Raw genomic sequence first — 27298 nt, 5'->3', positions numbered from 1 at the left:
AAAGTCTAATGCATGCTAAAGGCAATGTCATTGCATTCAGTTACCTTCTCCAGCTACTGTCTCTTCATTTCTTAACAGCCAAAACTTTTGAAAAAGCAGGCATCTCTGTCTACATTGATTCACTTCGATTCATTCTAGGATTGGCTCCTACCATACAATAAAAGTACAGTAACTTCTCATTTGTAACCCTTGCAGACCACTCTACTATGGTTGCCATGAATTGCCTTCCCTTTCTTCTGACAGTATTTTCTATTTCCATTTTTAAAATCCTGAAACCAAGGAGTCAGCCTTGATAACTCTCTTTCCTTTCCACCTGCACCCATTCCTCACAAAATACAACCCATTCCAAGTCATGTAGATTTATCTCCTTAAGAATTTCTCTAATACATTCACTCTTTCCCAAACTGATCCAAATCTTGCCTGTACTATTTCAATAGTCTCCTGTCTAATAACAACCCCTGCCTCTTTTAATCCTTCCACTTCTTTGCAGCCAGAGTGATATTTTCAAAACTAAAACTTGCTCACATCACTTTCCTGATTAAAACCATTTATCGACTTCCAGTTGCTCTTAAGATAAAAACCAAAGTCCTTGCCATGGTGCTCAGGGGCTGCTTGGGCGGAAACCTTCTAATTTCTTAAAACTCATCTTGTCTTCTTACTTCTCTTGCTTCCTGTGCTCCAGCCGTAGTGATCTTCTTCTAGTTTTTGGAAACACTGTGCTCTGTCCTGCCAAAGAGACTTTGCACAGGCTATTCCCTGTAGTTGGAATGTATTTTTCCCCTTCTTTCCACTGAGTGAACTGTTACTCATTTATCAGATTGCCAAGGTTTCCAGGTTTGATAAGATCCTCCTTGTTTATTTTTTCACTTACTTTCTTGGGTCTCTTTGTCTTTCTTCCATAACAGTTATCACACTTTCTAATTATACTTTTATTTTTTGAAACTGATTGATGCCTGTGTCTCCTCCTCTTCCAAATTTTATTATTTTATTTTATGGTCATAACAGAGTTTATGAGGAAGAAACAGCAGATAAACTCAGAAATGGAAGGGATTATAGAAGCATCCAACCCAACCCTAGTCTATTTCTCAATTCCTTTCTTTTGCACCTTGCAAAAAGTTGTGGAGACTGTGTCTGAACATTCCCAGTTTTCAAATGGCTTGCTCAGTGACACCTAAGCATTTGGTTTCCCTCACAGAGAGAACATCCTTTCTTATATTAAGTCAAAATATTTTCCTGTACATTAGCAGGTAAACTTCATGAAACCAGGTACTACACCAACTTTTAGTCAGCCTTATACCGACAGCTGATAGTAAAGTGCCTGATGCATAGTAGAAATTCAATAAATACACTTAAAAAGAAAATAAATGATTGAATGAATGAGTGAAAAAAAGGTCACCAGCTTGCACTGACACGCTTTCATGGTGCTTTCACATACATTGGCTCCTTTCAATAGAAGCATGAAGGTAGCACTGTTTATCTTCATTTTTTAGATAAGGAAACTGAGACTCAGAGAGTGTAGCCAGCCATCATCTGAAGCCCTGTAAGACTAGCAAATATCAGAGCCAGGGCTGGAATCCTTTTTCCAGCTGTCCAATGTCTACTTATTTATCACACCACCATCATTTATCTGAGGGTGTCATCAAAGACTGCCCCAGCCAGGGCAGTGCTGGGCTTCCAGGAAGAGCAAGCTGCAGGCTCCATCCCTTTTGGAGCTTAACCCTGTTCACAGGGAGCTCTTCTTAGGTCATTAGGCAACTTCAGTCAACAGTGGTGGTAAGGGCCTGGAGAGAATTCACAAACAATCCAACTGTCTTTCTATTTCTTCCTAATCTAAGAAGAAAAAAAAAAGTCATTCCAGATGTGTCTCACAATTCACCAGGCATATGCAGTTGAAAGCAGCATGAGTTTGTACCATTACACAGATGGTCAGTCTGTGCAGTGCCTTCTCTGGGTGACAGAGTTACATCATGCCTAGCATCTCTGAGCAAAAGGGTTCCAGGCTATAAATTCATATCCTGAGAGGAAGACCACAAAGAATGTGGATTCTCCTTGGATCATGTGTTTCTTTTTCATTTTTAGCTTCATCTCCAAATTATCCCATTTGGGAGAGCACTGTTAAATCCCAGGATCTGCTACCCACTCCAAAATCAACTTAGTTCAGAAAAGCATAACATATACAAAGGTAGAGAGAATATAATAATGAACTGCCATGTACCCATCATCTTCTAGTTTTAGTAGTGGTTAATCCTGTGTTACCTCCTCTCACATCTGCTTCTACACTGCCCTGGTAATTTTGAAACACATCTCAAACATGAGATAATTTCATGTGTAAATGTTAAAGTCCTTATCTCTTAAACATAAACACTCAAAAGATAACCTTAATGCCCTATCCGGGATTCCTAAATGAACGATAATTTCTCTATATCATCAAACATCCCATTATTGTTCATGTTTACTGGATTGTCTTATATCTTTGGTACTTGTTTGTTTTTTCAAATCAGAAACTAAATAAGATCCAAATATTGTAGTTGGCTGATAAGTGAGTCTCTTCTAACCTATCTATCTCTCTTTTTATTCCTTGGGATATTTTATGGATAAAACTTGTTTTTTTGTGCTGCAGAGTTCCCCACAACCTGGATTTTGCTGATTGCATTCCCATGGTGTTATTTAATGTCCTCATCTGGCCTTGTATTTCTTGTAACTGTGTAGTTAGGTCTAGAGGCTTGATCGGGCTTGATGGTTTTTTTTTTTGGCAATTCCCCACAGCCCTTATTGAAAAACCTGTAGACAAAGGTGATCTATTAGAAAAACTTGAGCTTTTTACTCTAGTAGTTGAAAGATTGTCTTTCATCTGGTCACATCTTTCATCAAGCCCTAGTTGTTGCCTCTCTCCTATGTTAGTTACTTGTGGCAATGGACTTTGAGCCTTAATTCCCTCACCTATGTTTACTAACTAGAGTTTACTAATAATTCCTAATATCTGAGAATACTGTATTGCATGAGATGGGTATTAACATGTTTAGTTTTGTGCTGGTGCATAATAAGTGCTGAGTAAAGACAAATTCTTACTTATCATATTTTTGCTACTTTCTGCTTTTCCTCTTATTCCTCCTTCTCTACATTTCATTGTTTTATTTTTTGATCACAACAGTGCCTATGAGAAGAAAGGAATAGAAGGGTTTATACAGGCATCTAGGCCAACCCGTATGTATTACTTGATTCTTTTCTCCTATATCCTGCAAGAGCTTCTTTTTGAATTCTCCTGGAATGGTTTGCTGAGTGACCTACTAAGCATCCTGTTCCACCACTACTAGAACATCCTTCTTTATGTATGTATGTATTTTTTTGAGACCAGGTCTCACTCTGTCACCCAGGCTGGAGTGCAGTGGCACGATCATTGCTCACTGTAGCCTCGATCTCCCTGGCTCAAGCGATCCTCCAACCTCAGCCTCTCAAGTAGCTGGGACTATAGGCACATGCCACCATGCTTGGATAATTTTTGTATTTTTTGTAGAAATGGAGTTTTGCCATGTTTTCCAGGCTTGTCTTGAACAGCTGGGCACAAGTAATCTGCTAGCCTTGTCCTCCAGAAGTACTGGGATTACAGGCATGTACTACCGTGCCCAGCCCCTTCTTTATATTGAATCAAAGTATTTTTCTATACTTTTCTTGTCCTTGTAGTTTCTAATTCTGTTTATCAACACTATACTGAGCAGGTTTTAGCTATTGATTTACTAGACAGAGCATATGTTTTGAAAGCGAGAGATGAGGGTTTAAATACTACTTTTGTCTCAAAAAAATACTGTATGCCTTTTGGGATGTTACTTAAATTCTTAAGCTTTTGTTTTACCATCAGTAAAATGAGATTAATAATATCTACCTTATACAATTGTTTCACAAATTAAGAGATAGTTCATGTAAGGTGCTTAGCAACTCTGCCTTACACTAGAAAAAGCTCAGTGAAAGTTAATCCTCTCTCCAATTCTAAGTGACGGTCTTTCAAGTATTTGAAGATATTTTAGGTCTCAGTTGATTTTTTCTTCTTTCCTGGAAATCATTCCCAGTTCCCTCAACAGTTTGTAATCACATGGGTCTGAATCTTGATGTAGACTCTACCTTAGTCCATTTCTGCTAACAAAATACTTGAGACTGGGTAATTTATAAGGAAGTTTATTTCCTCATGGTTCTGGAGGCTGGGAAGTCCAAGATGAAGGTGCTGGCAGGATTGGTGTTTGGTGAGGGTTGCTCTCTGCTTCCAAGATGGCACCTTGGTGCTGCATACTTGGGAGGAGAGGAACACTGTGTCCTTAACATGGCAGAAAGGACCAAAGGGCAGGGCAAAAGAGCACTTGCTTTAACCTTGAGCCCTTTTATAAAGATAATACTCCTATTTATAAAGGTAGAGCCCTCATGACTTAATAACCTCCCAAAGACCACTCCTCTTAATACTGTTGCATTGAGGATTAAGATTCAACATGAATTTTTGGGGAGAGATCATGATGTAATCCACAGCCAACTCAGTCTTATCCAGGCCATACTGATTATAGGGCTCTGAAATAACTGCAGTATGTCTAAGTACATGTTTTTCTTTCTTTCTTTTTTTTTTTTTTCTTTGAGATGAAGTCTCACTCTGTCGCCCAGGCTGGAGTGCGCAATCTCAGCTCACTGCAACCTCCACCTCCCAGGTTCAAACGATTTTCCTGCCTCAGCCTCCCAAGTAGCTGGGAGCTGGGATTACAGGTACCCACCACCACATCCGGCTAATTTTTGTATTTTTAATAGAGATGGGGTTTCACCATGTTGGCCAGGCTAGTCTAGGACTCCTGACCTCAGGTGATCCACCTGCATCAGCCTCTCAAAGTGCTGGGATTACAGGCATGAGCCACTGCACCCAGCAAGTCTAAGTACATCTTAATGTATGGTATGTGATTTATGAAGAAGGAAGTTAGAAAGCACAGAGACTATTTCCGTTGCCTTAGAGTTAAGGATAGAAATCAAGTATCTTGCTTCCAGACTTTTAGACTTATCCTGGGTCACAATAGCTTCTATATTTAGTGCCATATACATAGTAGGTATTCAAAACATAACTTTTGATTGGCTAAAGGAGACTGACACTCAGAAGGAGAAGTATCAGTATTACATAGCAGTAGGTTATGGAGCTAAGATTTAAACCTTTGTTTGTCTGGTTCCATAGCTTGTGGTCTCAGCATGCAAAGAATAGAGCCTTTGTCATTACTGGCTTTTTCCACTACACTTTGGCATGGGCAAGCCTGTTCTATCATCAGATAGCCTTTCTTGGATTCTAGAGTTTCTTCTATCATTTTCCACTTCATCTTTCTTTGACAATAAAACTTCTTGCTCCGTTCTCACTTCTTATTTCTCAGCCCCTTGGAAACTGGGTTTTGCTCCACCATCTAATCAAAGTTTTTGTCTCAAAACTCAATAAAAACCATCTATTAGCTCAATTCAAAGCCCTTTTCTTAATGCCTTTTCAGAGATCATACATCCACTATCAAAAGAGCTTGGGCTTTTGGGCTTGGCTTCTTCAACTTCAGCTTGCTCCAACCTGGAGCTTTTTCAGAAATTATTGCTTGTCTTCCAAAAATCAGAGGGAACACCAGGCAATTGAAGTATAACATAGCAGGTGCTTGAGGTAGGGTAGTACATGTTAGTGAAGCTCTTCTCATCCCTCTACAGTGCTTCCCTGGTGATTGTTTCTCATATGTGCAGGTACTCATTTTGAATAGAGCTGGAGAATATATAGGTATAGATAATATATAGGTTTATAGATATAGGTATAAATATAGATAGATTTATTTGCTTATTTTTTATGTATCAGGAGAGCATTAATTACATTCAAGGTGAACAGACTTACCAGTGAGATTTTGATATTTTAGAGGTTTTAGTGAGATGTCATAGAGAGAACCATGGTTTTAACCGTCAACCAGATTTACATTTGAATTTCACATTTCATGCTTACCTGTTGGATGACATTGTACGTTCAACTTAGCCTACTTGAGCTCCATTTTCTTAGATGTAAGATGGGAGTAATATGAGCACCCACTTTATAGGGTGGCTCTGAATGTTATATAAGATGATGGATGTAAAGAAAAGGCAGTACTTGAATCAGATAGACTTAGGTTTAAGCCTCATTTTGCCACATACTATGGAGATATAATTTAATTACTTATAACCTCAGTGGAGGTAATAATAGTATTTAACTTTTAAATAAGACTATGCATGTAAAGCATTTAGCAATAGCTAGTACGATTGAACACTTGATCAATATTAGTTGTAGCTTCTTCTTGCTTCCCTTTTTTCTTCTTAGTCTTCCCTCACTTCTCTCTCTTTTTCTCCCCCAATCCTCTTCTCTTGCTTCTTATTAAAGCATCCAGCACAGAGTAGGCATAAAAAAAATAGTAATTGTCTTACCCTTAGAGATCCACTGGTTCAAAAATTAAAAGGGCAATCAGTTCACAGAAACAAGGAAAGTCCTACTTCCCCAAAGGCAAAGATAGTATCTCTGATAGCTTGTTCCAGTGCCATATTGTTTTCTCAATAGAAAATATTACAGAGAATAAAAATAATTCCAAGTTAGTATAGATGTGCCTTGAGTTTCTTTTGTCTGTAAATAAGCATGTCTAACAACTGTTAAAAAATTATTTTGCTTATTACTTTCTTTCATCTAGAGAATACCCAAGTTCAGGACCTAGTCAATATTTGTTTAATTATCAAGTACATGTGGATATTTATATAGATCTGACATTATTTTAGGCACTTTATACATGATCCTTGTACATTTCTAATTGAGGTAGATCTTAGTATATACCCATTTTATACAGGCAGAAAGTGAAGCAGAGAGTTGAAGATGATTCTGTCAGTTTGCTTAGTGATAGCACTGGGATTTGAACCCAGGAGTCTGGTTCCAGTGACCATGCTCCTAACCTCAATGTTCTACCATCCCTCCATCATGTGTAACATCCTTTCCTGGGTTAAATGATCTAGACTTTTCAGAATCCCACTTGCCATGATAGAAATATGACTACCTTAAAGCTGATAAGAATCTACCACTTCCAAGCTTCCTCAGCCAAATTTAAAAGGCTCCCTATCAAAGGCCAAGGTAAACTCAGAATGAGTCTAGCTAGACTAAGCATGTCCCTTCCTGTCCTGTGACCTTTATTTTCCTGCCCCCACTCATAGTCCCATAGAAGCCCCACCAGCAGGAGAGGCTTCCTCCCTCAGATGCCTCCTTAGGGACAATGGGCGTACTGGAAAAATGAAATCATCAGTGGCCACAGAAGAGAAATTGTGTAATTCTTTATTTAGGAACTTGCCATTAACTTAAGCTAGCATTTAGAGATGCAAACTCCACAGTCTTGGACAAATCCTTCACTTGAAACTTTCCAACCCGCCTCTCATCTCCAGATGTTCTCACCACAGGAAAGAGGAGTTTCTATCTATCAAAGGACAGCAGGCTTAGAAGACAGGTCTTGTCTCTTGGGTGGGACTGGAATCCTCAGCTAAAGGTTTCCCTTAGGAAAAGTATGTGAGTTCCAGCCAGGTTTCCCCTTCCAGGACTGGGCAGTCCAGGAGCAACGCCTTGTAGGACACAGGCTGAAAAGGGGAACCATCCTCTGAAGAACTTAAATTTGTGTAAGATTAACAAACCCTTGACAATTCAAGGTCACAGAGCAAGATGCCTTGGGAAGATGACTCATGACTAGATGGATGAGGCTACTGATATGGCTATGTCTTCTCCCTGGAGTTATAACCGATGTTTCCTATTGCTCATAATTGGTCTGCTATTCATCACTTTCACAATTGCTCTCAGCTCAGTGACAGGCAGGACAAATGATTTGGAGATAGTTTAGAACAATGTAAGCACAATCTATTGCCCTGATGACTGAGCAGGTCTACTAAGATCACATAGATCACACACCCAAACAGCTCCCAGTCTTCTTTCCTCAGACTTTATTATTCATTCATGCAACAGTCGTTCATACAACAAACTTTTATGGAGTACCTACTTTGGGTCATGCCTTGTGCAAGGAATTTCTGACAAAATAAGGCAAATAATTCATAGTCCAGTAGGGAGGACAGACATATAGATAAACAATTCCATAAAATGTGGTAAGTCCACTAACAGATATGTTGTCAGAGGTGCAGTAAGGGCTTTGAATTCTGCTGGGAAATCAAGGAAGGGTTTTCAAAGAAGACTGAAGTTGCAGTGGGTCTTAAAGAGTGAGTACAATTTGATTAAAGATAGAATAAAGGCATTATAGGCTGGGGGAACCCATGTACAAAGATACAGTGACATAAAAGTTTGTTGCCTCCCTGGTCCATGACAAAGGGTTCAATGTAGCTGGTATGTAGGACTGGGACAGGCTATGGCAGTGGGATATGAGGCTGAGAGGTTGTTTGACATCACTTTGTGAAGGGCTGTGCGTGCCAGGCTAAGAAAAATGGTTGTATTTTTCTTAGTCAAAATTATTTTTATTGTTTTATTGTTTTTCTTTTTAGAAATACAGAATAGAGATGAGGTCTCGCTATATTGCCCAGGCTGGTCTCAAATTCCTGGCCTCAAGCAATCCTCTTAAAGTGCTGAGATTACAGGTCTTTTTTTTTAATTATTATTGATACATAATAGTTGTGCATATTTTGGGGGTACTTGTGATCTTTCTTTCTTTTTTTCTTTCTTTTCTTTCTTTCTTTCTTTCTTTCATTCTTTCTTTCTTTCATTCTTTCTTTCTTTCTTCTTTTTCTTTTTCTTTTGACACAGTCTCACTCTATCACCAGTCTGGAGGGCAGTGGCACAATCTCAGCTCACTGCAAGCTCCACCTCCTGGGTTCAAGCGACTCTCCTGCCTCAGCCTCCCGAGTAGCTGGCACTACAGGTGTGTGCCACCATGCCCAGCTAATTTTTGTGTTTTTAGTAGAGACGGGGTTTCACTATGTTGGCCAGGATGATCTCCATCTCTTGACCTTGTGATCCGCCTGCCTCGGCATCCCAAAGTGTTGGGATTACAGGCATAAGCCACCACGCCTGGCCTACATGTGATATTTTGATACATGCATACAATGTATAATGATCAAATCAGGGTAACTCGGATATCCATCATCCAAAACATTTATCTTTTTTCCTTTTTTACATTGGGAACATTCTAATTCTTCTCTTCCAGCTATTTTGAATACAATACATTATTGTTAACTATAGTCATCCTACTGTGCTATTGAACACCAGATCTTATTCATTCTAACTAACTGTATTTTTGTATCTGTTAACCAGCCTGTTTTCGTCCCCCTCTCTCTGTTACCCTTCCTAGGCTCTGGTAACTACCAATCATCTCTCTACCTCCATGAGATCCACTTTTTCAGCTTCCACATATGAATGAGAACAAGTAGTATTTTTCTTTCTGTACCTGGCTTATTTCGTATAACATAATTACCTCCAGTTCTATTCCTGTGGCTGTAAATGACAGAATTTTATTCTTTTGACGGTTGAATAATGCTCCATTGTATATATACATCACATTTTCTTTATCCATGCATTTATTTATGGACACTTAGGTTGAGTCCATATCTTGGTTATTGTTAACAGTACTGCAATAAACAGGACACAGGCTGAAAGTGCAGATATCTCTTTAGCATACTGATTTTATTTCCTTTGTATATATGCCCAGTAGTGAGATTATTGGATCATATGGTAGTTTTATTTTTAATTTTTAGAGGAATTCTCATACTGTTTTCTATAATAGCTGTACTAATTTATATTCCCACCAACAGTGTGTAAGAGTTCCCCTCTCTGACCATTTATGTCAGCATTTGTTATTTTTTGTCTTTTTTGTAATAACTGTCCAAATTGGAGTGAGATGATATCTCATTGTGGTTTTGATTTGCATTTCCCTGATAATTAGTGATGTTAAGCATTTTTTTCATATACTTGGCCACTTTTATATCTTTTTTGAGGACTGTCTATTCAGCTCTCTTGCCCATTTTAAAATTGGATTATATGTTTTCTGTTTTGGGATTTTTTTGCTATTGTATATTCTGGATATTAACCCTTTGTCAGAGCCATAATTTACAAGTATTTTCTCTCATTCTGTACTTTGTCTTTTCCCTCTATTGACTGTTTCCTTTGCAGTCAACAAAGGAAGATTTTTAATTTGATGTAATCCTATTTGTCTATTTTTGCTTTTATTGCCTGTGCTTTTGAGGTCTCATTCAAAAAAGTATTGCCCAGACCAACATGAATCTATTTTTTTTTTATTAAGTCATTATTTGGTTGTCGCAAAGAAGGACTTGGGACTGACCAAGACAAGGTTAACTGGTCCCCCTCACTCCTCCTAAGAATTTGTCATGTGCTACCTGCCCTTAGTATTTAGGAAAAATGACCAGTTTGGAGAAGAGGATTCAGTCTTTAGGTTGAGACCTGTGTTTGAGTCCTAATTCCTAGATTTGTGACATTGATGAAATCACCTGATCACAGGAGCATCAAACTTTAAAAAATTTCAACTTTTTCAAGGGTTGCATGGAAACAATACAACCTAATATACAGGCTGTTTATGGAGATGAAAGTGACCCATGGAGGTTAAGCATTTAGGCTTTGGAATTTGAGAAATGTGGGTCTGAGTTTTGTTCTGCTATATACTGGCTATGTAACTTAGGAAAGGAACCCAAACTCTCTGGGGCCTCAGTCTCATCCTCTATATAGTGACACCAATAGGATTATCAAATTCATGGTGTTGCTGTACAAATTAAATGAATCCCTGCATGTCATTTCTCACTGAGCACTGTGTTTGGAAAAGAAAAGTATTCAAAAAATGCTCACTGTTATTTTTTAATGCATTAAAACATAGTACTTCATCTTCTATGTGAGACGGATGGGAGGTGAAATATGGGACTAACTGACAAGAAAAATTACTCCTTGCCTGAGGATCATATAATCCTATCATCTTGTCTTTGTACATCTTGAGAAACAGACAGCTGACAGAGCCTTGTGCACAAGCATCTCAGTGGGTTGTATATTTATTTCTCTAATATTTTTTCATTAACAGAGGTAAGTGTGGCAATAGGGGGGTTTGGCTGGTTCTAAATGTCTTCTTCCTGTCACCCAGATTAAGGAGCTGTTCTGTCGGGCTCTCATCATTCAGGGGAGAATGGCTTGAAAAGTGAAGCTTATCCTGACGGGAAATTAGGTGTCGTTTCTGTGATTTATAGAGCCGTAGATTGAGCTGCACGATTTCTTATATAGGAATTGGGTCCTTGCCAGTTAGTATTTTTTCACTGTATGGGGGGATCTGAGGCTGAAAATAAGAGATGGGTTGAAGAAGTTCAGGGGGCACTGCTTGGGATTTGAAGTTGAGTCCAAAATAGACCCTCTGCCCTACTATGTTGTCTGGTTGGCCTTGATCCAGTATCTTCTCTGACCTTTCACTTGCTCATCTGTAAGAATTACTGGAAACAGGCCGGGCGTGGTGGCTCACGCCTGTAATCCCAGCACTTTGGGAGGCCAAGGCAGGTGGATCATGAGGTCAGAAGCTCGAGACCATCCTGGCTAACACAGTGAAACCCCATCTCTACCAAAAATGCAAAAAATTAGCTGGGCATGGTAGCGGGCGCCTGGAGTCCCAGCTACTCCAGAGGCTGAGGCAGGAGAATGGCGTGAACCCGGGAGGTGGAGTTTGCAGTGAGCTGAGATCGCGCCACTGTACTCCAGCCTGAGCAACAGAGCGAGACTCCGTCTCAAAAAAAAAAAAAAAAAAAAAAAAAAAAGAGTTACTGGAAACAGTAAAAGCTGCTGCCTCCGCAAGTTGTTGGGAGGATAATAGGAACTAACAGGGAGATGCCCTAGCACTAGGCACAGAATAAAGAAATGCTTAATAGGTGTCTATTCTCTTCATCCCACTCCTCTCTTTCTTCAAAAACTATTAACGGTATGCTCGTCATCTGTGTGACCTCTGCAGAGAGGATGCCAGCTGGCAGGAAGTCAAATAGACTTTCTCTAGAGTAGTTTTATGTTCTCAGCCAAAGTGAGCAGAGAATTCCCATATACCCTCTACCCCATATACACATAGCCTCCCCCACTATTAACATCTCCACCAGAGTGGTACATTTGCCACAATCAATGAACCTGCATTGACACATCGTTAGTACCCAAAGTGCATAGTTTATAAGAGGGTTCCCTTTTGATGTTGTATTTTCTATGGGTTTTTACAAATGTATAATTCCATGTATACACCAGTATCTTATCACACAGAGTATTTTCACTGTCCTGTAAGTCCTTTGTGCTCTGCTTATTCATCCTTCACTTCTCCCTAACCTCTGGAAACCACGGATCCTTTTACTGTCTCCATAGGTTAGCCTGCTGGCAGTCAATTCTAGTCAGTATATCTAGGAAGGGAAGTTCTAAAGGGGATGGGGAAATTATGGCCAGTTTTGAGCAACAGCTAAATCTTAGCATAAGTGAGAAAGTGATCAGAAATAGCAATGCAGTGATTTGAATGTCCAACTTGAAGAAAGACCCAAGGAGGGGAAGAGACTTACTGAGTGAGGTCACACAGTAAATTAGAAAATGTTGGAGTTCCCTTGGATTCTCTTATCTTTGTCTCTTTACTCTTTTCATGCTCTGTAGTTTTTCTGTGTGATTTTGTTCACACTTGTGGCTTCTATTACATTGAACTATATGATATTGCTGACATTTGACTTACAAAATTGAAATTTCATATGATATTTTCATTGGTCCATTCTCATTTGTACAGTGAAAAATCCCAATATCTGCTAAAGGTGGGTGGACTCAGGGGTGTGAATAACATTTTTAATAAATGGATTGTCTTTTATATGGAGGCTTTATATTTCAAAGCATAGATTTCCTGGTTTACGCCAAATGTCCTGAATTCAAAGCCTGGCTCTACCACTTACCAGCTCTGTGACCTTGGAAACAAATGCAAATTGGATATAATAACTACACCTAGCTCAGAGGTTGTTGGGAAAATTTAATGAGTTAATATGTCTAAAGTACTTAGGGTGTTGTGAGGAGTAATACATAAAAAGAACCTAGAACAGTGCCTGGCTTGTAGTAAGTACTCAATAAATATCACGTAATTATTAATATTCTCTACTTCAGTGAGAACATTGCTTATGGTTGTAGTGGCTGACAGCATGGGCTTCAGGATTAGATGGCTTGAGTTCAAGTCCTGGTTCTACTACATTTCAGCGAGTGACCTTGAACAGGCTATTTTACCCTTCAGAAATCAGTTTCCTAATCTATAAAGTGGAGCTAGGAACAGCAAAACTACTACATAAGGCTGACATGATTAAATGATATAATGTATATTAAAGTGCTTACCACCCTGTCAGTAAATGGTGTTGTTATGCTTGTTTTCTACTAAAATGACAGAAGTTGGTGGCTTGAACCCAGGAGCAAATGCAGGCAACTTGGTGTAGTGAATGTTTCTCTTCTTTGGGCCTCCTAGTCTGTGCAGAGTTGTGAGGACCAGCTTCATGTCTCAGGACCCTTATGGATCTGAAATGCCAAGAATCCGTGCCAATGAATATGCTTGTATGCACTTTAGAGCCCTCTAGCTTCTGGGATATATATGTAGTTTAAGGTTTCTGCTTCCCATTGCTCAGCTACTCCCTAGTTGCTACCTTTTCCAAGCAATTTTTGATATGACTCATCTCACTTGCCTTTCTGTTTTGTTTGGGAATAAGAAGATTTAAGTCAACTAACACTACCTACTTTTCTCCCTTTATGTGTTTTTACACATGCTACTTAATTATACATTCTTTGATTTGTAAAAGAATGACCAATTAATCACCTTCTCACTGTCAGGTTAGGTGGGCATGTCTTGTTTCATTCCTAAGGAATGGGGCCTCCAGCCCCTGTGCCCTATCTCCTATGGCTACCAGGGAAATGGGTAATTGGAATCTTCTGCAGCCATTATGAGGAGATATGCTGATGACGGATGGCAGATGGCCCAGGTAGATCGTATCCAGAGTTCCAGGCTGGGTTAGAAACCTCTATTTCTGCTTTTTTTTGCAGCACTGCTATGATAACCTCTTCAATCCTTCCTATGTTCATCAATTCCGTCCTGATCAACTACACATATTGTCAGCATGGGCGCACCATCCTTACAATATATGTTTCCCTATAAAGTTGGGATGTCAACCACTATCTCTTCACCTCCCATCTTTCTAGGCCTTAGAAGCTTCTTATTTTATATCTTCAAAAACTTCTGGACAAAAAAGGTATCAACCCCACTATCCTCCAAGCTGTGATCACAATTGTCTCCAAAAGGGACTCTACCTCCATAGCCCACCCCAATTTCCTTTCAATGGCTTCAAGGTAATTTAGGCTTTTTATGGTGACCAAAAGAGATGCATTTCTGTCATCTCTTTTGTTAGAAGAACACAATAATATCAAGTACACAAGTTTAATCCTTGGCAGAACATCCTATTTTATATTTAAAACATATTTAAACATAAGTATGTTTATAACATATTTAAAACATATTTTTGGGGCCCTATTTGTTCACTATTTTTCTTGAAGGTAGGGACACAGAGATGAATCAAATTTATGACCTTGGCTGGGTGCAGTGGCTTATGCCTGTAATCCCAGCACTATGAGAGGCTGAGGCAGGCAGATCACTTGAGATCAGGATTTCGAGACCAGCCTGGTCAACATGATGAAACCGTGTCTCTACCAAAAAAACAAAAACAAAAACAAAAACTAACCAGGCATGGTGGTGCATGCCTGCAATCCCAGCTACTCAGGAGGCTGAGGCAGGAGAATCTCTTGAACCCAGGAGGCAGAGAGATTGCCGTGAGCCAATATTGTGCCACCGCACTCTAGCCTGGGCAACAAAGGGAGACTCTGTCTCAAAAAAACAAAAAACACAAATTTATGACCTTGCCATGGAGAAGTTCACAGTTTGATAGGCGAGAAGGACACACAAATAAGCAAGTTTCAAGGAAATGAGAAATTTGTAAAAATTGAATGAGAGGAGAGAGGTACAAAATCTCTCAAGGTGTGGCAGGGTCCACACCTCCTTCCTAGAGTTCAGTAAGGAGGAAGAAGTGGAAAAAGGGCACTTAGACCAAAGGCACAACATGAGAAAAGGCTTGTGGGTATGAAATAGTGCATGCACTACTGTAAGAAGTTGGCATGTGCTAGATCACAGAGAGGGGTGCAGGGGGTTGAGATGGGAGAAGAGTCATAAGCTGAAGAACAAAGGAGGTTGAATCAGTGGAGGCTTTAACCAGAAAGTGTGGAACATTCAAAAGGCTCCAAGCAAGAGGATAGAATAAGTTGTGGTGTTTTAGAAAGCTGTGAGAGAACATGCTGGAGAAGGCAACATAAGAGTGGGGAGACTAGTCCAAAGGCCATGGCAAGTGCCTATAGAATGGGCAGCACCAGGGAGACAGCAATGGGGCCAGAGTGGGGAGGGTTTCTTTATTTTTTCCAAGATGGAGTCTTGCTGTCGCCCAGGCTGGAGTGCAGTGGCGCAATCTCAGCTTACTGCAACCTCCACCTCCCAGGTTCAAGCGATTCTCCTTCCTCAGCCTCCCGAGTGACTGTGATTACAGGCACCCACCACCACGCCTGACTAAGTTTTGTATTTTTAGTAGAGTAGAAATGGGGTTCCACCATGTTGGCCAGGCTGGTCTCGAACTCCTGACCTCGTGATCCACCCGCCTCGGCCTTCCAAAGTCCTGGGATTACAGGTGTGAGCCACTATGCCCAGCTGGGAGGTTGGTTTTGAGACGCCTTGTAAGGTAGAGGGTTGACCACCACTTTTTGGCTAGAAGCACCAAACTGACATGGGAGATACAAGTAATCCTGGGGAAGAAGAGGATCACAAGCATACACACACATTTTCTTTGCTTTTATCATTTATTTGGTTTGTTTTATTCAGCGTTCCATGTGAACTTTTAATTCAACAAACATTGACTGCCTTATGTTAAATGCTAGATGCTGTGTTTGGCCCTGAAATGGAGCCAGTGGGTAAAAAGATAATAGATTTTTTTTTTCTCTAGAAAGCCTTTTCCCGCTTCATTTGTTATGGGTTGAGCAGTCATATGACCAAGTTTGTTAATACCGTGGAGATGAAATCCATTAGGCATTAATAAGGACTTCAGAGCATCTTTTTGGAGTCATACAGACCAGAACCATCTTAGTATCAAAAGTAACTGACTTGGTATTAGCACATGAGAATATTTTTTAGTGTAAAAATTACAGTCATTTGAAGTATAGAATGTGGAATTTAATTCATGGGCTTGGCAACATTCTGTGTAGATGTTTCTAAATATCTTAAGTACAGGGTGTTTACCTAAAGTTTAAAATTGCTAAGACATTGTCGTAGTTTTAGAGCTAGAAGAGCCCCCTTCCTTCTGTATTCTCATAGCCTTCTGTGTGTATTACTTCATAGCATTTGAACTATAGTAATTGTAATTGTTTGTGTGTGTCTCTTTGCTAATAAGCCACGGATCCTTTGAAGTTAGTGACTTGGTCTTGTTCATTCCCTTTCTTAGTTTCTGGAAGGCACAAGGTATGAAGTAGGAAGTTCAGTGAATGTGTACTGAACTTAAACCTTAGAAAACATATCTTCTACCCCCTCATTTGGAGATAGGGAAATTGAGGTTAAGAACGAGGAATCTTTTATGCAAGTTCAAAAAGGAAAGTAACAAGAGAGTCAGAAATACATCCTAGTTTTTTTTGATTGCTTAATATTTTTGTGGCTGTTTTCTCCTGTTGCCCAGCTTGGTTTGCTAGCTAATTAGCCAGAAGTTGGAAGCATTTACAAGTCATGGAAATGCAAACCTTCTTTGTTATGAAAACCAATGGCCATGCAAATGTAGCCATTAAGTACAGAATTTGTTTCTTAGGTCCCTCTACTTATTCAAAAACTAGGAGGCAATAATGCCTCCAGTATAAGGTTTCATTTTCTCTCAAACACACAGAGACACATACGCATGCAAACAACACATGCACACACGTAAGCACATGACCCAAGCAGAGTGGCTGAACAGGATATTTTGGATGAAATCTTGGCATTTATTCTTCCTGTGTGACCTACTAAGGTCAAGGCTACAAGGATTCAAATGGGCTTTAGTTCAAGTCCCTCCCTGCTCCTCCACGCTTTTCTGTAAGTGGGTATTGAGCATCCATTTCAATGGGTAATTTTGAGCACTCAACGGAGGGAGAGAGTAGTTTCATCGTGAAGTTGTTCTATCACCTTGGTCCAGCCAACTAGCGTCTCTGGGTCACTGTATCTGCATCTGTGAAACGGATTAGGTTAGATGATTTACAGAGTCCTGTGAAGCTGGAACATTCTATGATTTTCCTCCCCCGGGATCTAATTGGACTCTGGATAGAGTGTTGCAAGGACAGAAGAGGTAAGGAAAGAGTGATCCTGCATTGACACAGTGCTGGCTTCTGCAGCCTTATGAGGACTCCCTGTTTGATGCTGGCCTTTTATCAGGGTGTGTTTGTGTTCTAACCAGTGTTTGCCTGGCCATTGCACCAGTCCCCATTCTGTTCCTCGGGGTTTTGGGAAAGAGCCAGTGGATGTGGATTCTTACAGGCAGGATTTCTTCCCAAGAACTGCCTGGATGGTGAAACTTATGAAGTCCAGAGAGATTTCCTGTTTTGTTTTCCACAAGCTCAAGTTCCTATTTATTACAAAAACCAAACACACACACTCACACATACACACACACACACACACACACACACACACACACACACACACACACACACACACACACACACACACAGTATGCTCTCTCTCTTCCCATTGCTGGGGTCCAGTGCAACCTTCCCATCTGTGTCACTTTCACCCATGGCCCTGGGTTTCTCCGTTATGTTAATTAAGCCTTCAGTGTTGGCTGGAGATGTTACAGAATTTTAAGCCATCAGTAGTTAAGCACATTAATTTTACCAAGGGGGAACCTGCAAAGGGAGCGAGAAAAGGTCTAACAGTCAGCATGACCTCATGCAGTCGCATCTGGTTTCTGTCCTCATGAGAGTGCCTCCTTCTGGTGCTGGCTAGAGAATAGACATTTGTTCTCAGCATAGGTTCTGGCACCTAGGAGGAACAGTGCTCTTACTGTGTGACACACCCTGGCCCAGACACTTTATATGCAAATCGTTTATGAAATATACTTACACTACAAAAATGTTGCCTGGAATTTGAATTTAACTGAGCACCCTGTGTTTTAATTTACTGAATCTGGCAACCCTACTTGGGATTAATCCCATGGCTCAGAATTGTTGAACAGAAAAGACCTGCCCTTGGGAGTCACAGAAATCTGGGTTGGGATTCTGTTTCCACCGTTTACTTGCTGTGTGATCTTGGGAAAATTGCTCGACTGCTCCGATTCCTAGTTTTCTTATATATAAATGAGGATCGTAATATCTGTGTCTCAGGACTATTGTGATGATTACATTTTAATGCACTTACAGTACCATGTGCTGTGCCATTTAGTGTTTTTCATGAACATTAGCTCTTATTGTAATTATTTTTTATTTCTTTGGGTCATGACACTTAACTCAGGTGAAATTTGATCATTCATTCATTCATCCCTAGGAGAAGATATGGATAAGAACGTGTGGCAGGAATAATTGGAGACTTTTTGTCAACTTCCAGGAGAAATGTGATGGAAGCTTACACAGGAACACTCTTGATAGACATTGTCTCCTTCTAGATCTGTGTTCTGGATCACTCAGAAGGGAGACCCCAGACTTTATACAAACATGTTCTACTTGAGTCTTTTAGACAATGCAGAATGAAAAAAGTGACATCTTGGTAATCATGCGCCCTTAGTGGTGTGCAACTTTTATTTAAAAGCATATCAAAAGTAAAAAATATGAAAGAAATGAAAAATAGGAACATCATGCAGAGCAGGCAAAGCACAAAGGAATAAAAGATCAACGTTCTCCGAAATCCTCACGTTTTAAAGACAGCTGTCATTCATTCAGAATCTGCAGTGCGTTGAAATGTCAGTGTTAGCATCAAGCACACACTGAAGTTATCTTCCACATCAGAGCCCAAGGGAGGGGAACAAAGTAGAAGGTAAAACTTGACTCCTGTCCTGTGCTAAACTGAAAAAAGTGCCTTCCAAGTTCTCTTTACTGCCAACTATTAATGATCTATTTTTCAATGTCCATTCCTTTATTTACGAACTGTTGACTGAATAACTGTGCTAGGTCCCACAAGAATATTCATGTGAATAAGGCCTGGCCCTTGCCCTTGGTGGGACCAGTGTTTATGGGTGAGATAGGCAAGGAAATGTGTTGGTAGGTATGGTCTATGTGTTATGGTGTCCAGAAGAGGAGCATGGTTCTAGACTTAAGAAAGTTAGGGTGGGCTTCCCAGAGAAGACAATGTTTCCTATTTGAGACCCAAAGAGTAAATTGGAGTGCAGAGAGGGGAATATTCCAGGCATAGAATGGAATGTGTGTGTGTGTGTGTGTGCATGTGTGTGTGTGTGTGTGTATGTGTTTTAAAAAGACTATGAAGCACATTCCAATTAAATAGAACATTGATTATCATTTAGAGCAAAGGTCAGCAAACTGTGGCCCTCAGACCTAATCTAGCCTGCTACTTGTCTTTGTAAATAAAGTTTTATAGGAACACAACCATGCCAATTCATGTAAAGTATCATCTATGCCACTTTCATGCTACAAAGGCAGTGTTAAGTAATTGCGGAAGAGTCTACCTTGTCCCAAAGCCAAAAATATTTACTCTCTGGCCCGTTACAGAAACTGTTTTCTGGCTCCTGATTTAGAGCACATTTTATATAAACAGGAATTCGCTGTTGGTGGAAATGATGTGGGTGCATGAGAACAGATGATACTGTGCAAAGAAGGTCAGGAGAGTGGTGAGAGATGAAAAGGTGGCCAGGGGTGAGAACAAGGCATTTAGATTTTATCCTGAAGACTGTGGGAAACCTTTGAAGGTTTTTAAGCTGGGCAATGAGATGGTCAGACTTCTATAAAAGGCAGTGCAGCAAGGTGTTTAATAAGAAGGCAGGCTTTGGAGGCAGATTGCCTTGGGTTGTATCCTAGCTCTATTGCTATCGTAAACCTCAGTCAAGTTATTTACTTTCTGTGTGCTTCAGTTTTCCAGCTTGTAAAATGGGAAATTATAATAATAATATCTATTGTGTGAGGTTGTTGTGAAGATTAAATAAGTTAACACAAGTGGAGTGCCAAGCCTAGGGGACACTATCAATGGATATAGTTACTATTGTTTCTCAATGATCATTCTGGCTCCTGGGGAGGGGATGGCTCAGGATGGGAGAACCTGATAGTAGAGTGCAAGGAACTTAGGGAATAGATGGTGTCTTGTGCTTAAAGAGGCTACTCTAAAGCCCTCGATGGCTCACATCATGGCCATCAGCACATTTACTCTCAATCTCTCCCCTATTGTCATCATTGTCTATTCTGTCCTCTTTTTTGTCCAGGCCTTCAAGAGTGCACTGATGAGTTCCTACTGGTGCTCAGGGAAAGGGGATGTGATTGATGACTGGTGCAGGTGTGACCTCAGCGCCTTTGATGCCAGTGGGCTCCCCAACTGCAGCCCCCTTCCGCAGCCGGTGTACGTATGTATGGCCCCTTTTCCTTTGGCCATCCCTTTTCGTGGACTCACACTCCTGTCCTGCCAGCCCATGCCGTGACTTGCTTCTGCTCCCAAGGTGCCTAACAAGATCCTCAAAGACCCTGGAATCTACCTCCTTTTTTAGGAAAGAAGGGAGCTTTGGCAGAACAGAATTGTGGCACAGGAGCAGACACTGATATTGCAGTGCGTGCTTGTTTTAAATGATGCCACTCAGTTCATCATTTCTTCCTTCAGGCAACCATTCAGCAAAAGCTTGTAGGCAGCTGACTACTTTGTCAGGTCTTGTGTTGGGCAATGGGGCTACTGAGATTTAAAAAAAACAAAAAACAAAAAAAACAAAAAAAACTGGAGAACCTCTTCTACGAAACAAGATTAGCACAGTCCATGTACTCAGGGAACGGACAATTTAGTGGAGGAGATAGATGCCAGAACAAAAACAGGAAAATACAGTATAAAAGTTTAAATAAGGGCTGAGCACCATGGCTCATGCCTGTAATCCCAGCACTTTAGGAGGTGAGATGGGAGGATCTCTTGAGGCCAGGAGTTGAGACCAGCTTGGGCAACATAATGAGACCTCATCTCTCCAAAAAAAAAAAAAAAAATAGCCTGTGTGGTGGCACATGCCTGTAGTCCCAGCTACTATGGAGGCTGAGGTGGGAGTATCTCTTGAACCCAGGAGTTCAAGGCTGCAGTGATCTATGCTTTCCCCACTGCACTCCAGCCCCGGTGACAGAGTGAGACCCTGTCTCAACAACAACATTTTTTTAATAAGAAAAATGTGAAAAAGAAACAAAGAAGTGCTATTAGGGAGAATAATGGAGAGATGTTTTAGTTGGAAGGAAGAGGGAATAGTCTGGGAAAGCTCTCTGAAGAGACCTAAATTAGGGTAGATGCCAGCCAGGCAACAAGTGGTGAGACTCATGTCTCAGGCAGAAAGAACAGCATATGCGAAGGGCCAGACACTGGAAATTCACCATCTGAGGAAGTAAAGGAAAGTCATTGTGGTTGCAAGCATGTGGTTAAGAGGGAGAAGTGGTGTGACAAGCATAAGAGAGGGGCAGGAACCAATACTAGAAAACAAAGTCCCATAATCGAACTCTGTGGGTGAGAAGAATCACGTTATAAGATGGTCTTTGAAGACACAGTGTGGTATCGTGGAAAAAGGGAATCTGGGATAAGGATAAGCAAAGTCACCATCATGGTCCTGTCCTCAGCTTGCTGTGTGACCTTGTGCAAACTGTTTCCTTTTTTTGAGCCTTTCCCCATTTTGTGAAATGAGGGAATTAAACTTCATCATCTCTAAGGACCATTCTAGTTCTAACCTTTAATCATTCTATTTTTTTTTCTTGCTTTGCAAAAAGATTTACTCCAGGATTTTTGCTCCTTTCAATAGTGTATTTACTTAAGAATATTAAGAAGTTAGCTAATACATTGTGGGTATTAAAGAAAATGGCAGAAAAATGGAAAGTTCCTTTGTTTGAAGGCACTGCCAATTTAATTGAAAGTGAAGCATCGTTGAGAATATAGTATAAATACATGGAAAACTGATAAACTGCCATTGAGCACATATTGTGTGCATGGATTAATTTATGAAATTCTACTTTGATCTTGAAAGGTGGCTCCTTGTCTCCCTATTTTATGGATGAGAAACAGAGGCCATGAGAGGGGAAATAACTTGCCTACGGTCATGCAAGTTGGTGATTATGGGTGGAATCAAGATTTAAATTCAGACTGAAACCTATGCTTCATCTTGACACATACGGACTCTTTTGGGCCCCAGCTGGTGCTGGCTGCCAAACACGCATCTTCCTTTTTATTCCCTGTAGGCTGCGGCTGTCCCCAACAGTGGAGCCCTCCAGTACTGTGGTCTCCTTGGAGTGGGTGGATGTTCAGCCAGCTATTGGGACCAAGGTCTCCGACTATATTCTGCAGCATAAGAAAGTGGATGAATACACAGACACTGACCTGTACACAGGTAGGTACATGAGTTCCCATTTTCTTGGGATAGTATGACAGAAGAGGGAAACTGGGATTTTCTACTGTTTTTGGAGACTTTGTCTCATCTGTCTTGGGAAGGCATTGGAAGATTTCATTGTTTAGTGATTTTTCGCTGTCCATCCTTGTGTGCTGTTTTGTATGAATTTGAGCAAGGAAAGATAGCAAGTTGCAGTTAGAAAGAGTGTCTGATTCTCTGAGTTGGACCTTCAAAATATTATGTCAAAGAACTAGTTGATTCTGAAGACAATTTGACCTTTCTGTATCTGGGGAGACCTGCAGGACTCATGCTTGAAGGGCTTGATCTGTAAATATATTATCTCTGGAACTGAGGTAAGGAAATTCACACAATTGGCTTTCTAGTGAGATACACTTGGAGTCTTCATTAACTAGTGCTGGGAGAGAGATAATTGGAAGTGATTCCAGCATGCAGGAGCATTTGAGAATGTTGGCTTTTAAGAGGGATACCTTTGATTATCACTCAGAACATTATTTCCGAGTTCTTCTAAATTTTGACACTGCCAAGAAGCAAAGCGTTCACCTGTGATCTGTACTGGGGCTTACATTTTCTGTTCTCTGTTGAGACTTCCATTCAGCAATTATTTTCCAGCTAGAAAACATCAATTAGACATCTATTTTTTTTTGTGCCAGGCAAGGAGCTAAATGTTTTGTTCAACATCTTAATCCTCACAATTTTAGGAGGGTTAGTGATTATTGTGCCCATTTCACAGATTAGAACATTGAGATTAATCCAAGGTTATTCAGCTTGTGGTATCTCCTCAAATTTATAATTTTAATCCTGAACCACGACTTGGCTATTTAAAGAATTAAAGAAGTATAATTATTTGCCCAATTAAAATTATAAACTCCAAGAGGAAAGATGCCTTCTCTGTGTTAGTCATAGTTAAATTTCCAACACCTATCACAAAGTCTGGCATTCAAATATGAGTTGACTGAATGAATAATAAGTGAATGAAAGGACCCTTATTGTTCCCTTTTCTTTTTCTGTCTTCCTCTCTTCTACCTGTCTCTCTCCTACACCTCTCCCATTCCTCTCTGGGCTATTTTTGCTTTGCTTCCTCTGAAATTGGGAAGAAAGTGATAAAATGAAGCTGTGAATGTAAAAGAAGTCAGAAAAAGAAAAGCCCAGATTATGGACAACATGAGAAGTCAGGTTGGCTGCTAATAGGTTTCCTGGGATTAATGTGGCTTTTTCCACATTATTGACTGAAAGAGACAGAACAGACTGGAGTGGACATCACTTTCACAGAGGGACAGGTCATGGAACAGTAACTCGGCAGCTGATTTTGCCTCATCTTTCAAACTTTGTTAATTCTGACTTTTGACTCTGTATGGAGTGCATATGTGTTTGCGCAAGACTGTATCTGAATATGTGTAGGCAAACTGAAGTGTCTGTGTGTTTGTATTTATCTGTATGTACTTTATTTTTATGTGGGTGAGATTTACCACTGTCTGTGAATGGGTGGGTGTATATTTTGTGTGTGTGTGTGTGTGTGTGTGTGTTTGTCCTTCTGGAGTGCTGTTTTATAATAGCAGAGGTTTGTAAACCACAGATAACCAAGGGAAATGAAAGTCCTCCAACAATGGGTTTACACTTTAACAATAACACTTCACATCTCTATCACATCTCCCTAGCGTGCCGTTCTTCTCAGAATTAAAACAAACAAATAAAAAACAATGTAACTTAAGAATGATCATGAACTTTGTTCTACAGATAAAGTAAGTAAATCCCAAAGATGTATGTGACTTTCCTGAAGTCCCATAAACACATATGACAGAGCCAGGCTTTGTAACCAGGTCTGTCTTATGCCCAGCACAGTGCTTGTTCTTATAGACCATGTAGAGTCTACATCGAAACTCAAGTGTTGCTTCTTCCACTAGGGTGCTTGACCCTTTCAGCAGAAAGTCTTCTCCCTCTCAACATAGTGCAGTCACTCATTCTCTCTACTGTTTATTTGGCATACTCCATTCTTTGCCTTGGAGTACCTCTTCTATATCAGCAGAAAAATTTCAGCATTGGAAGGATCTTAGGAGATCACCTAGTCTTGCTTTCTCTTTAACACTTCAACATGCACTGATTACATGCCTCCACTGTTAGAAAGCTCAGTTCTTCCTAAAGTTTTCTGTATGCATGATCATGTCATCTGCATACAGAGACAATTATATTTCTTTCTTTCCAATTTTGATGACGTTTATTTATTTATGTATTACTTGTCTAATTGTTCTAGCTAGGAATTTTAGTACTATATTGAACAGAAGTGGTAAGAGCAGACATCTTTGCCTGTTTTGCTAATCTCAGGCATTTAGTCTTTCACCATTAAGTATGATGCTAATTGTATGTTGTTGTTGTTTTTTAATGTAGTGTTTGATTACATCGAAGAAGATATCTTCATTTTTTATTTTTTTATTATACTTTAAGTTCTAGGGTACATGTGCACAACGTGCAGGTTTGTTACATGTGTATACATGTGCCATGTTGGTGTGCTGCACCCATTAACTCATCATTTACATTAGGTATATCTCCTAATGCTATCCGTCCCCCCTCCCCCCACCCCATGACAGGCCCCGGTGTGTGATGTTCCCCACCCTGTGTCCAAGTGTTCTCATTGTTCATTTCCCACCTATGAGTGAGAACATGCAGTGTTTGGTTTTCTGTCCTTGTGATAGTTTGCTGAGAATGATGGTTTCCAGCTTCATTCATGTCCCTACAAAGGACATGAACTCATCCTTTTTTATGGCTGCATAGTATTCCATGATGTATATGTGCCACATTTTCTTAATCCAGTCTATCATTGATAGACATTTGGGTTGGTTCCAAATCTTTGCTATTGTGAATAGTGCCACAATAAACATATGTGTGCATGTGTCTTTATAACAGCATGATTTATAATCCTTTGGGTATATACCCAGTAATGGGATGGCTGGGTCAAATGGTATTTCTAGTTCTAGATCCTTGTGGAATCGCCACACTGTGTTCCACAATGGTTGAACTAGTTTACAGTCCCACCAACAGTGTAAAAGTGTTCCTATTTCTCCACATCCTCTCTAGCACCTGTTGTTTTCTGACTTTTTAATGATCACCATTCTAACTGGTGTGAGATGGTATCTCATTGTGGTTTTGATTTGCATTTCTCTGATGACCAGTGATGATGAGCATTTTTTCATGTGTCTGTTGGCTGCATAAATGTCTTCTTTTGAGAAGTCTCTGTTCATATCCTTTGCCCACTTTTTGATGTGTTTGTTTGATTTTTTTCTTCTAAATTTGTTTAAGTTATTTGTAGATTCTGGATATTAGCCTATTGTCACATGAGTAGATTGCAAAAATTTCCTCCCATTCTGTAGGTTGCCTGTTCACTCTGCTGATAGTTTCTTTTGCTGTGCAGAAGCTCTTTAGTTTAATTAGATCCCATTTGTCAATTTTGGCTTTTGTTGCCATTGCTTTTGGTGCTTTAGTCATGAAGTCCTTGCCCATTCCTATGTCCTGAATGGTATTGCCTAGGTTTTCTTCTAGGGTTTTTATGGTTTTAGGTCTAACATTTAAGTCTTTAATCCATCTTTAATTAATTTTTGTATAAGATGTAAGGAAGGGATCCAGTTTCAGCTTTCTACATATGGCTAGCCAGTTTTCCCAGTGCCATTTATTAAATAGGGAATCCTTTCCCCATTTCTTGTTTTTGTCAGATTTGTCAAAGATCAGATGGTTATAGATGTGTGGTATTATTTCCGGGGGCTCTATTGTGTCGCATTGGTCTATAACTCTGTTTTGGTACCAGTACCATGCCGTTTTGTTTACTGTAGCCTTTTAGTATAGTTTGAAATCAGGTAGTGTGATGCCTCCAGCTTTGTTCTTTTTACTTAGGATTGTCTTGGCAATGTGGGCTCTTTTTTAGTTCCATATGAACTTTAAAGTAGTTTTTTCAAATTCTGTGAAGAAAGTCATTGGTAGCTTGCTGGGGATGGCATTGAATCTATAAATTATCTTTGGCAGTATGGCAATTTTCACAATATTGGTTCTTCCTATCCATGAGCATGGAATGTTCTTCCATTTGTTTGTGTCTTCTTTTATTTAATTGAGCAGTGGTTTGTAGTTCTTCGTGAAGAGGTCCTTCACATCCCTTGTAAGTTGGATTCCTAGGTATTTTATTCTCTTTGAAGCAATTGTGAATGGGAGTTCACTCATGATTTGGCTCTCCGTTTGTCTGTTATTGGTGTATAGGAATGCTTGTGATTTTTGCACATTGATTTTGTATCCTGAGACTTTGCTGAAGTTGCTTATCAGCTTGAGAAGATTTTGGGCTGAGACGATGGGGTTTTCTAAATATACAATCATGTCATCTGCAAACAGGGACAATTTGACTTCCTCTTTTCCTAACTGAATACCCTTTATTTCTTTCTCCTCTCTGATTGCCCTGGCCAGAACTTCCAACACTGTGTTGAATAGGAGTGGTGAGAGAGGGCATCCCTGTCTTTTGCCAGTTTTCAAAGAGAATGCTTCCAGTTTTTGCCCATTCAGTATTATATTGGTTGTGGGTTTGTCATAAATAGCTCTTATTATTTTGAGATACATCCCATCAATACCTAGTTTATTGAGAGTTTTGAGCATGAGGCACTGTTGAATTTTGTCCAATGCCTTTTCTGCATCTATTGAGATAATCATGTGT

The 27298-nt window shown here is 40.0% G+C and overlaps 1 protein-coding gene across 6 annotated transcripts in view; it reads left to right on the top strand.

Moving 5' to 3' along the window:
- The window catches only part of ASTN2 (astrotactin 2), a 983906-nt gene that overhangs the window by 768413 nt on the left and 188195 nt on the right, over positions 1–27298 (top strand). For all 6 annotated transcript variants that reach the window (XM_031014728.3, XM_031014726.3, XM_031014725.3 and 3 more), the window contains 2 exons: positions 20467–20600; positions 22448–22596. In XM_031014728.3, coding sequence (XP_030870588.3) covers positions 20467–20600; positions 22448–22596 — 283 coding nt within the window. The remainder of the gene's footprint in view (positions 1–20466; positions 20601–22447; positions 22597–27298) is intronic.

The sequence above is a fragment of the Gorilla gorilla genome, chromosome 13 (genome assembly GCF_029281585.2).
Source record: "Gorilla gorilla gorilla isolate KB3781 chromosome 13, NHGRI_mGorGor1-v2.1_pri, whole genome shotgun sequence".
In the NCBI taxonomy this organism is placed as follows: domain Eukaryota; kingdom Metazoa; phylum Chordata; class Mammalia; order Primates; family Hominidae; genus Gorilla; species Gorilla gorilla.
Note: the sequence above shows the minus strand (reverse complement) of the source record. Positions and strands in the feature narration are given on the sequence as shown.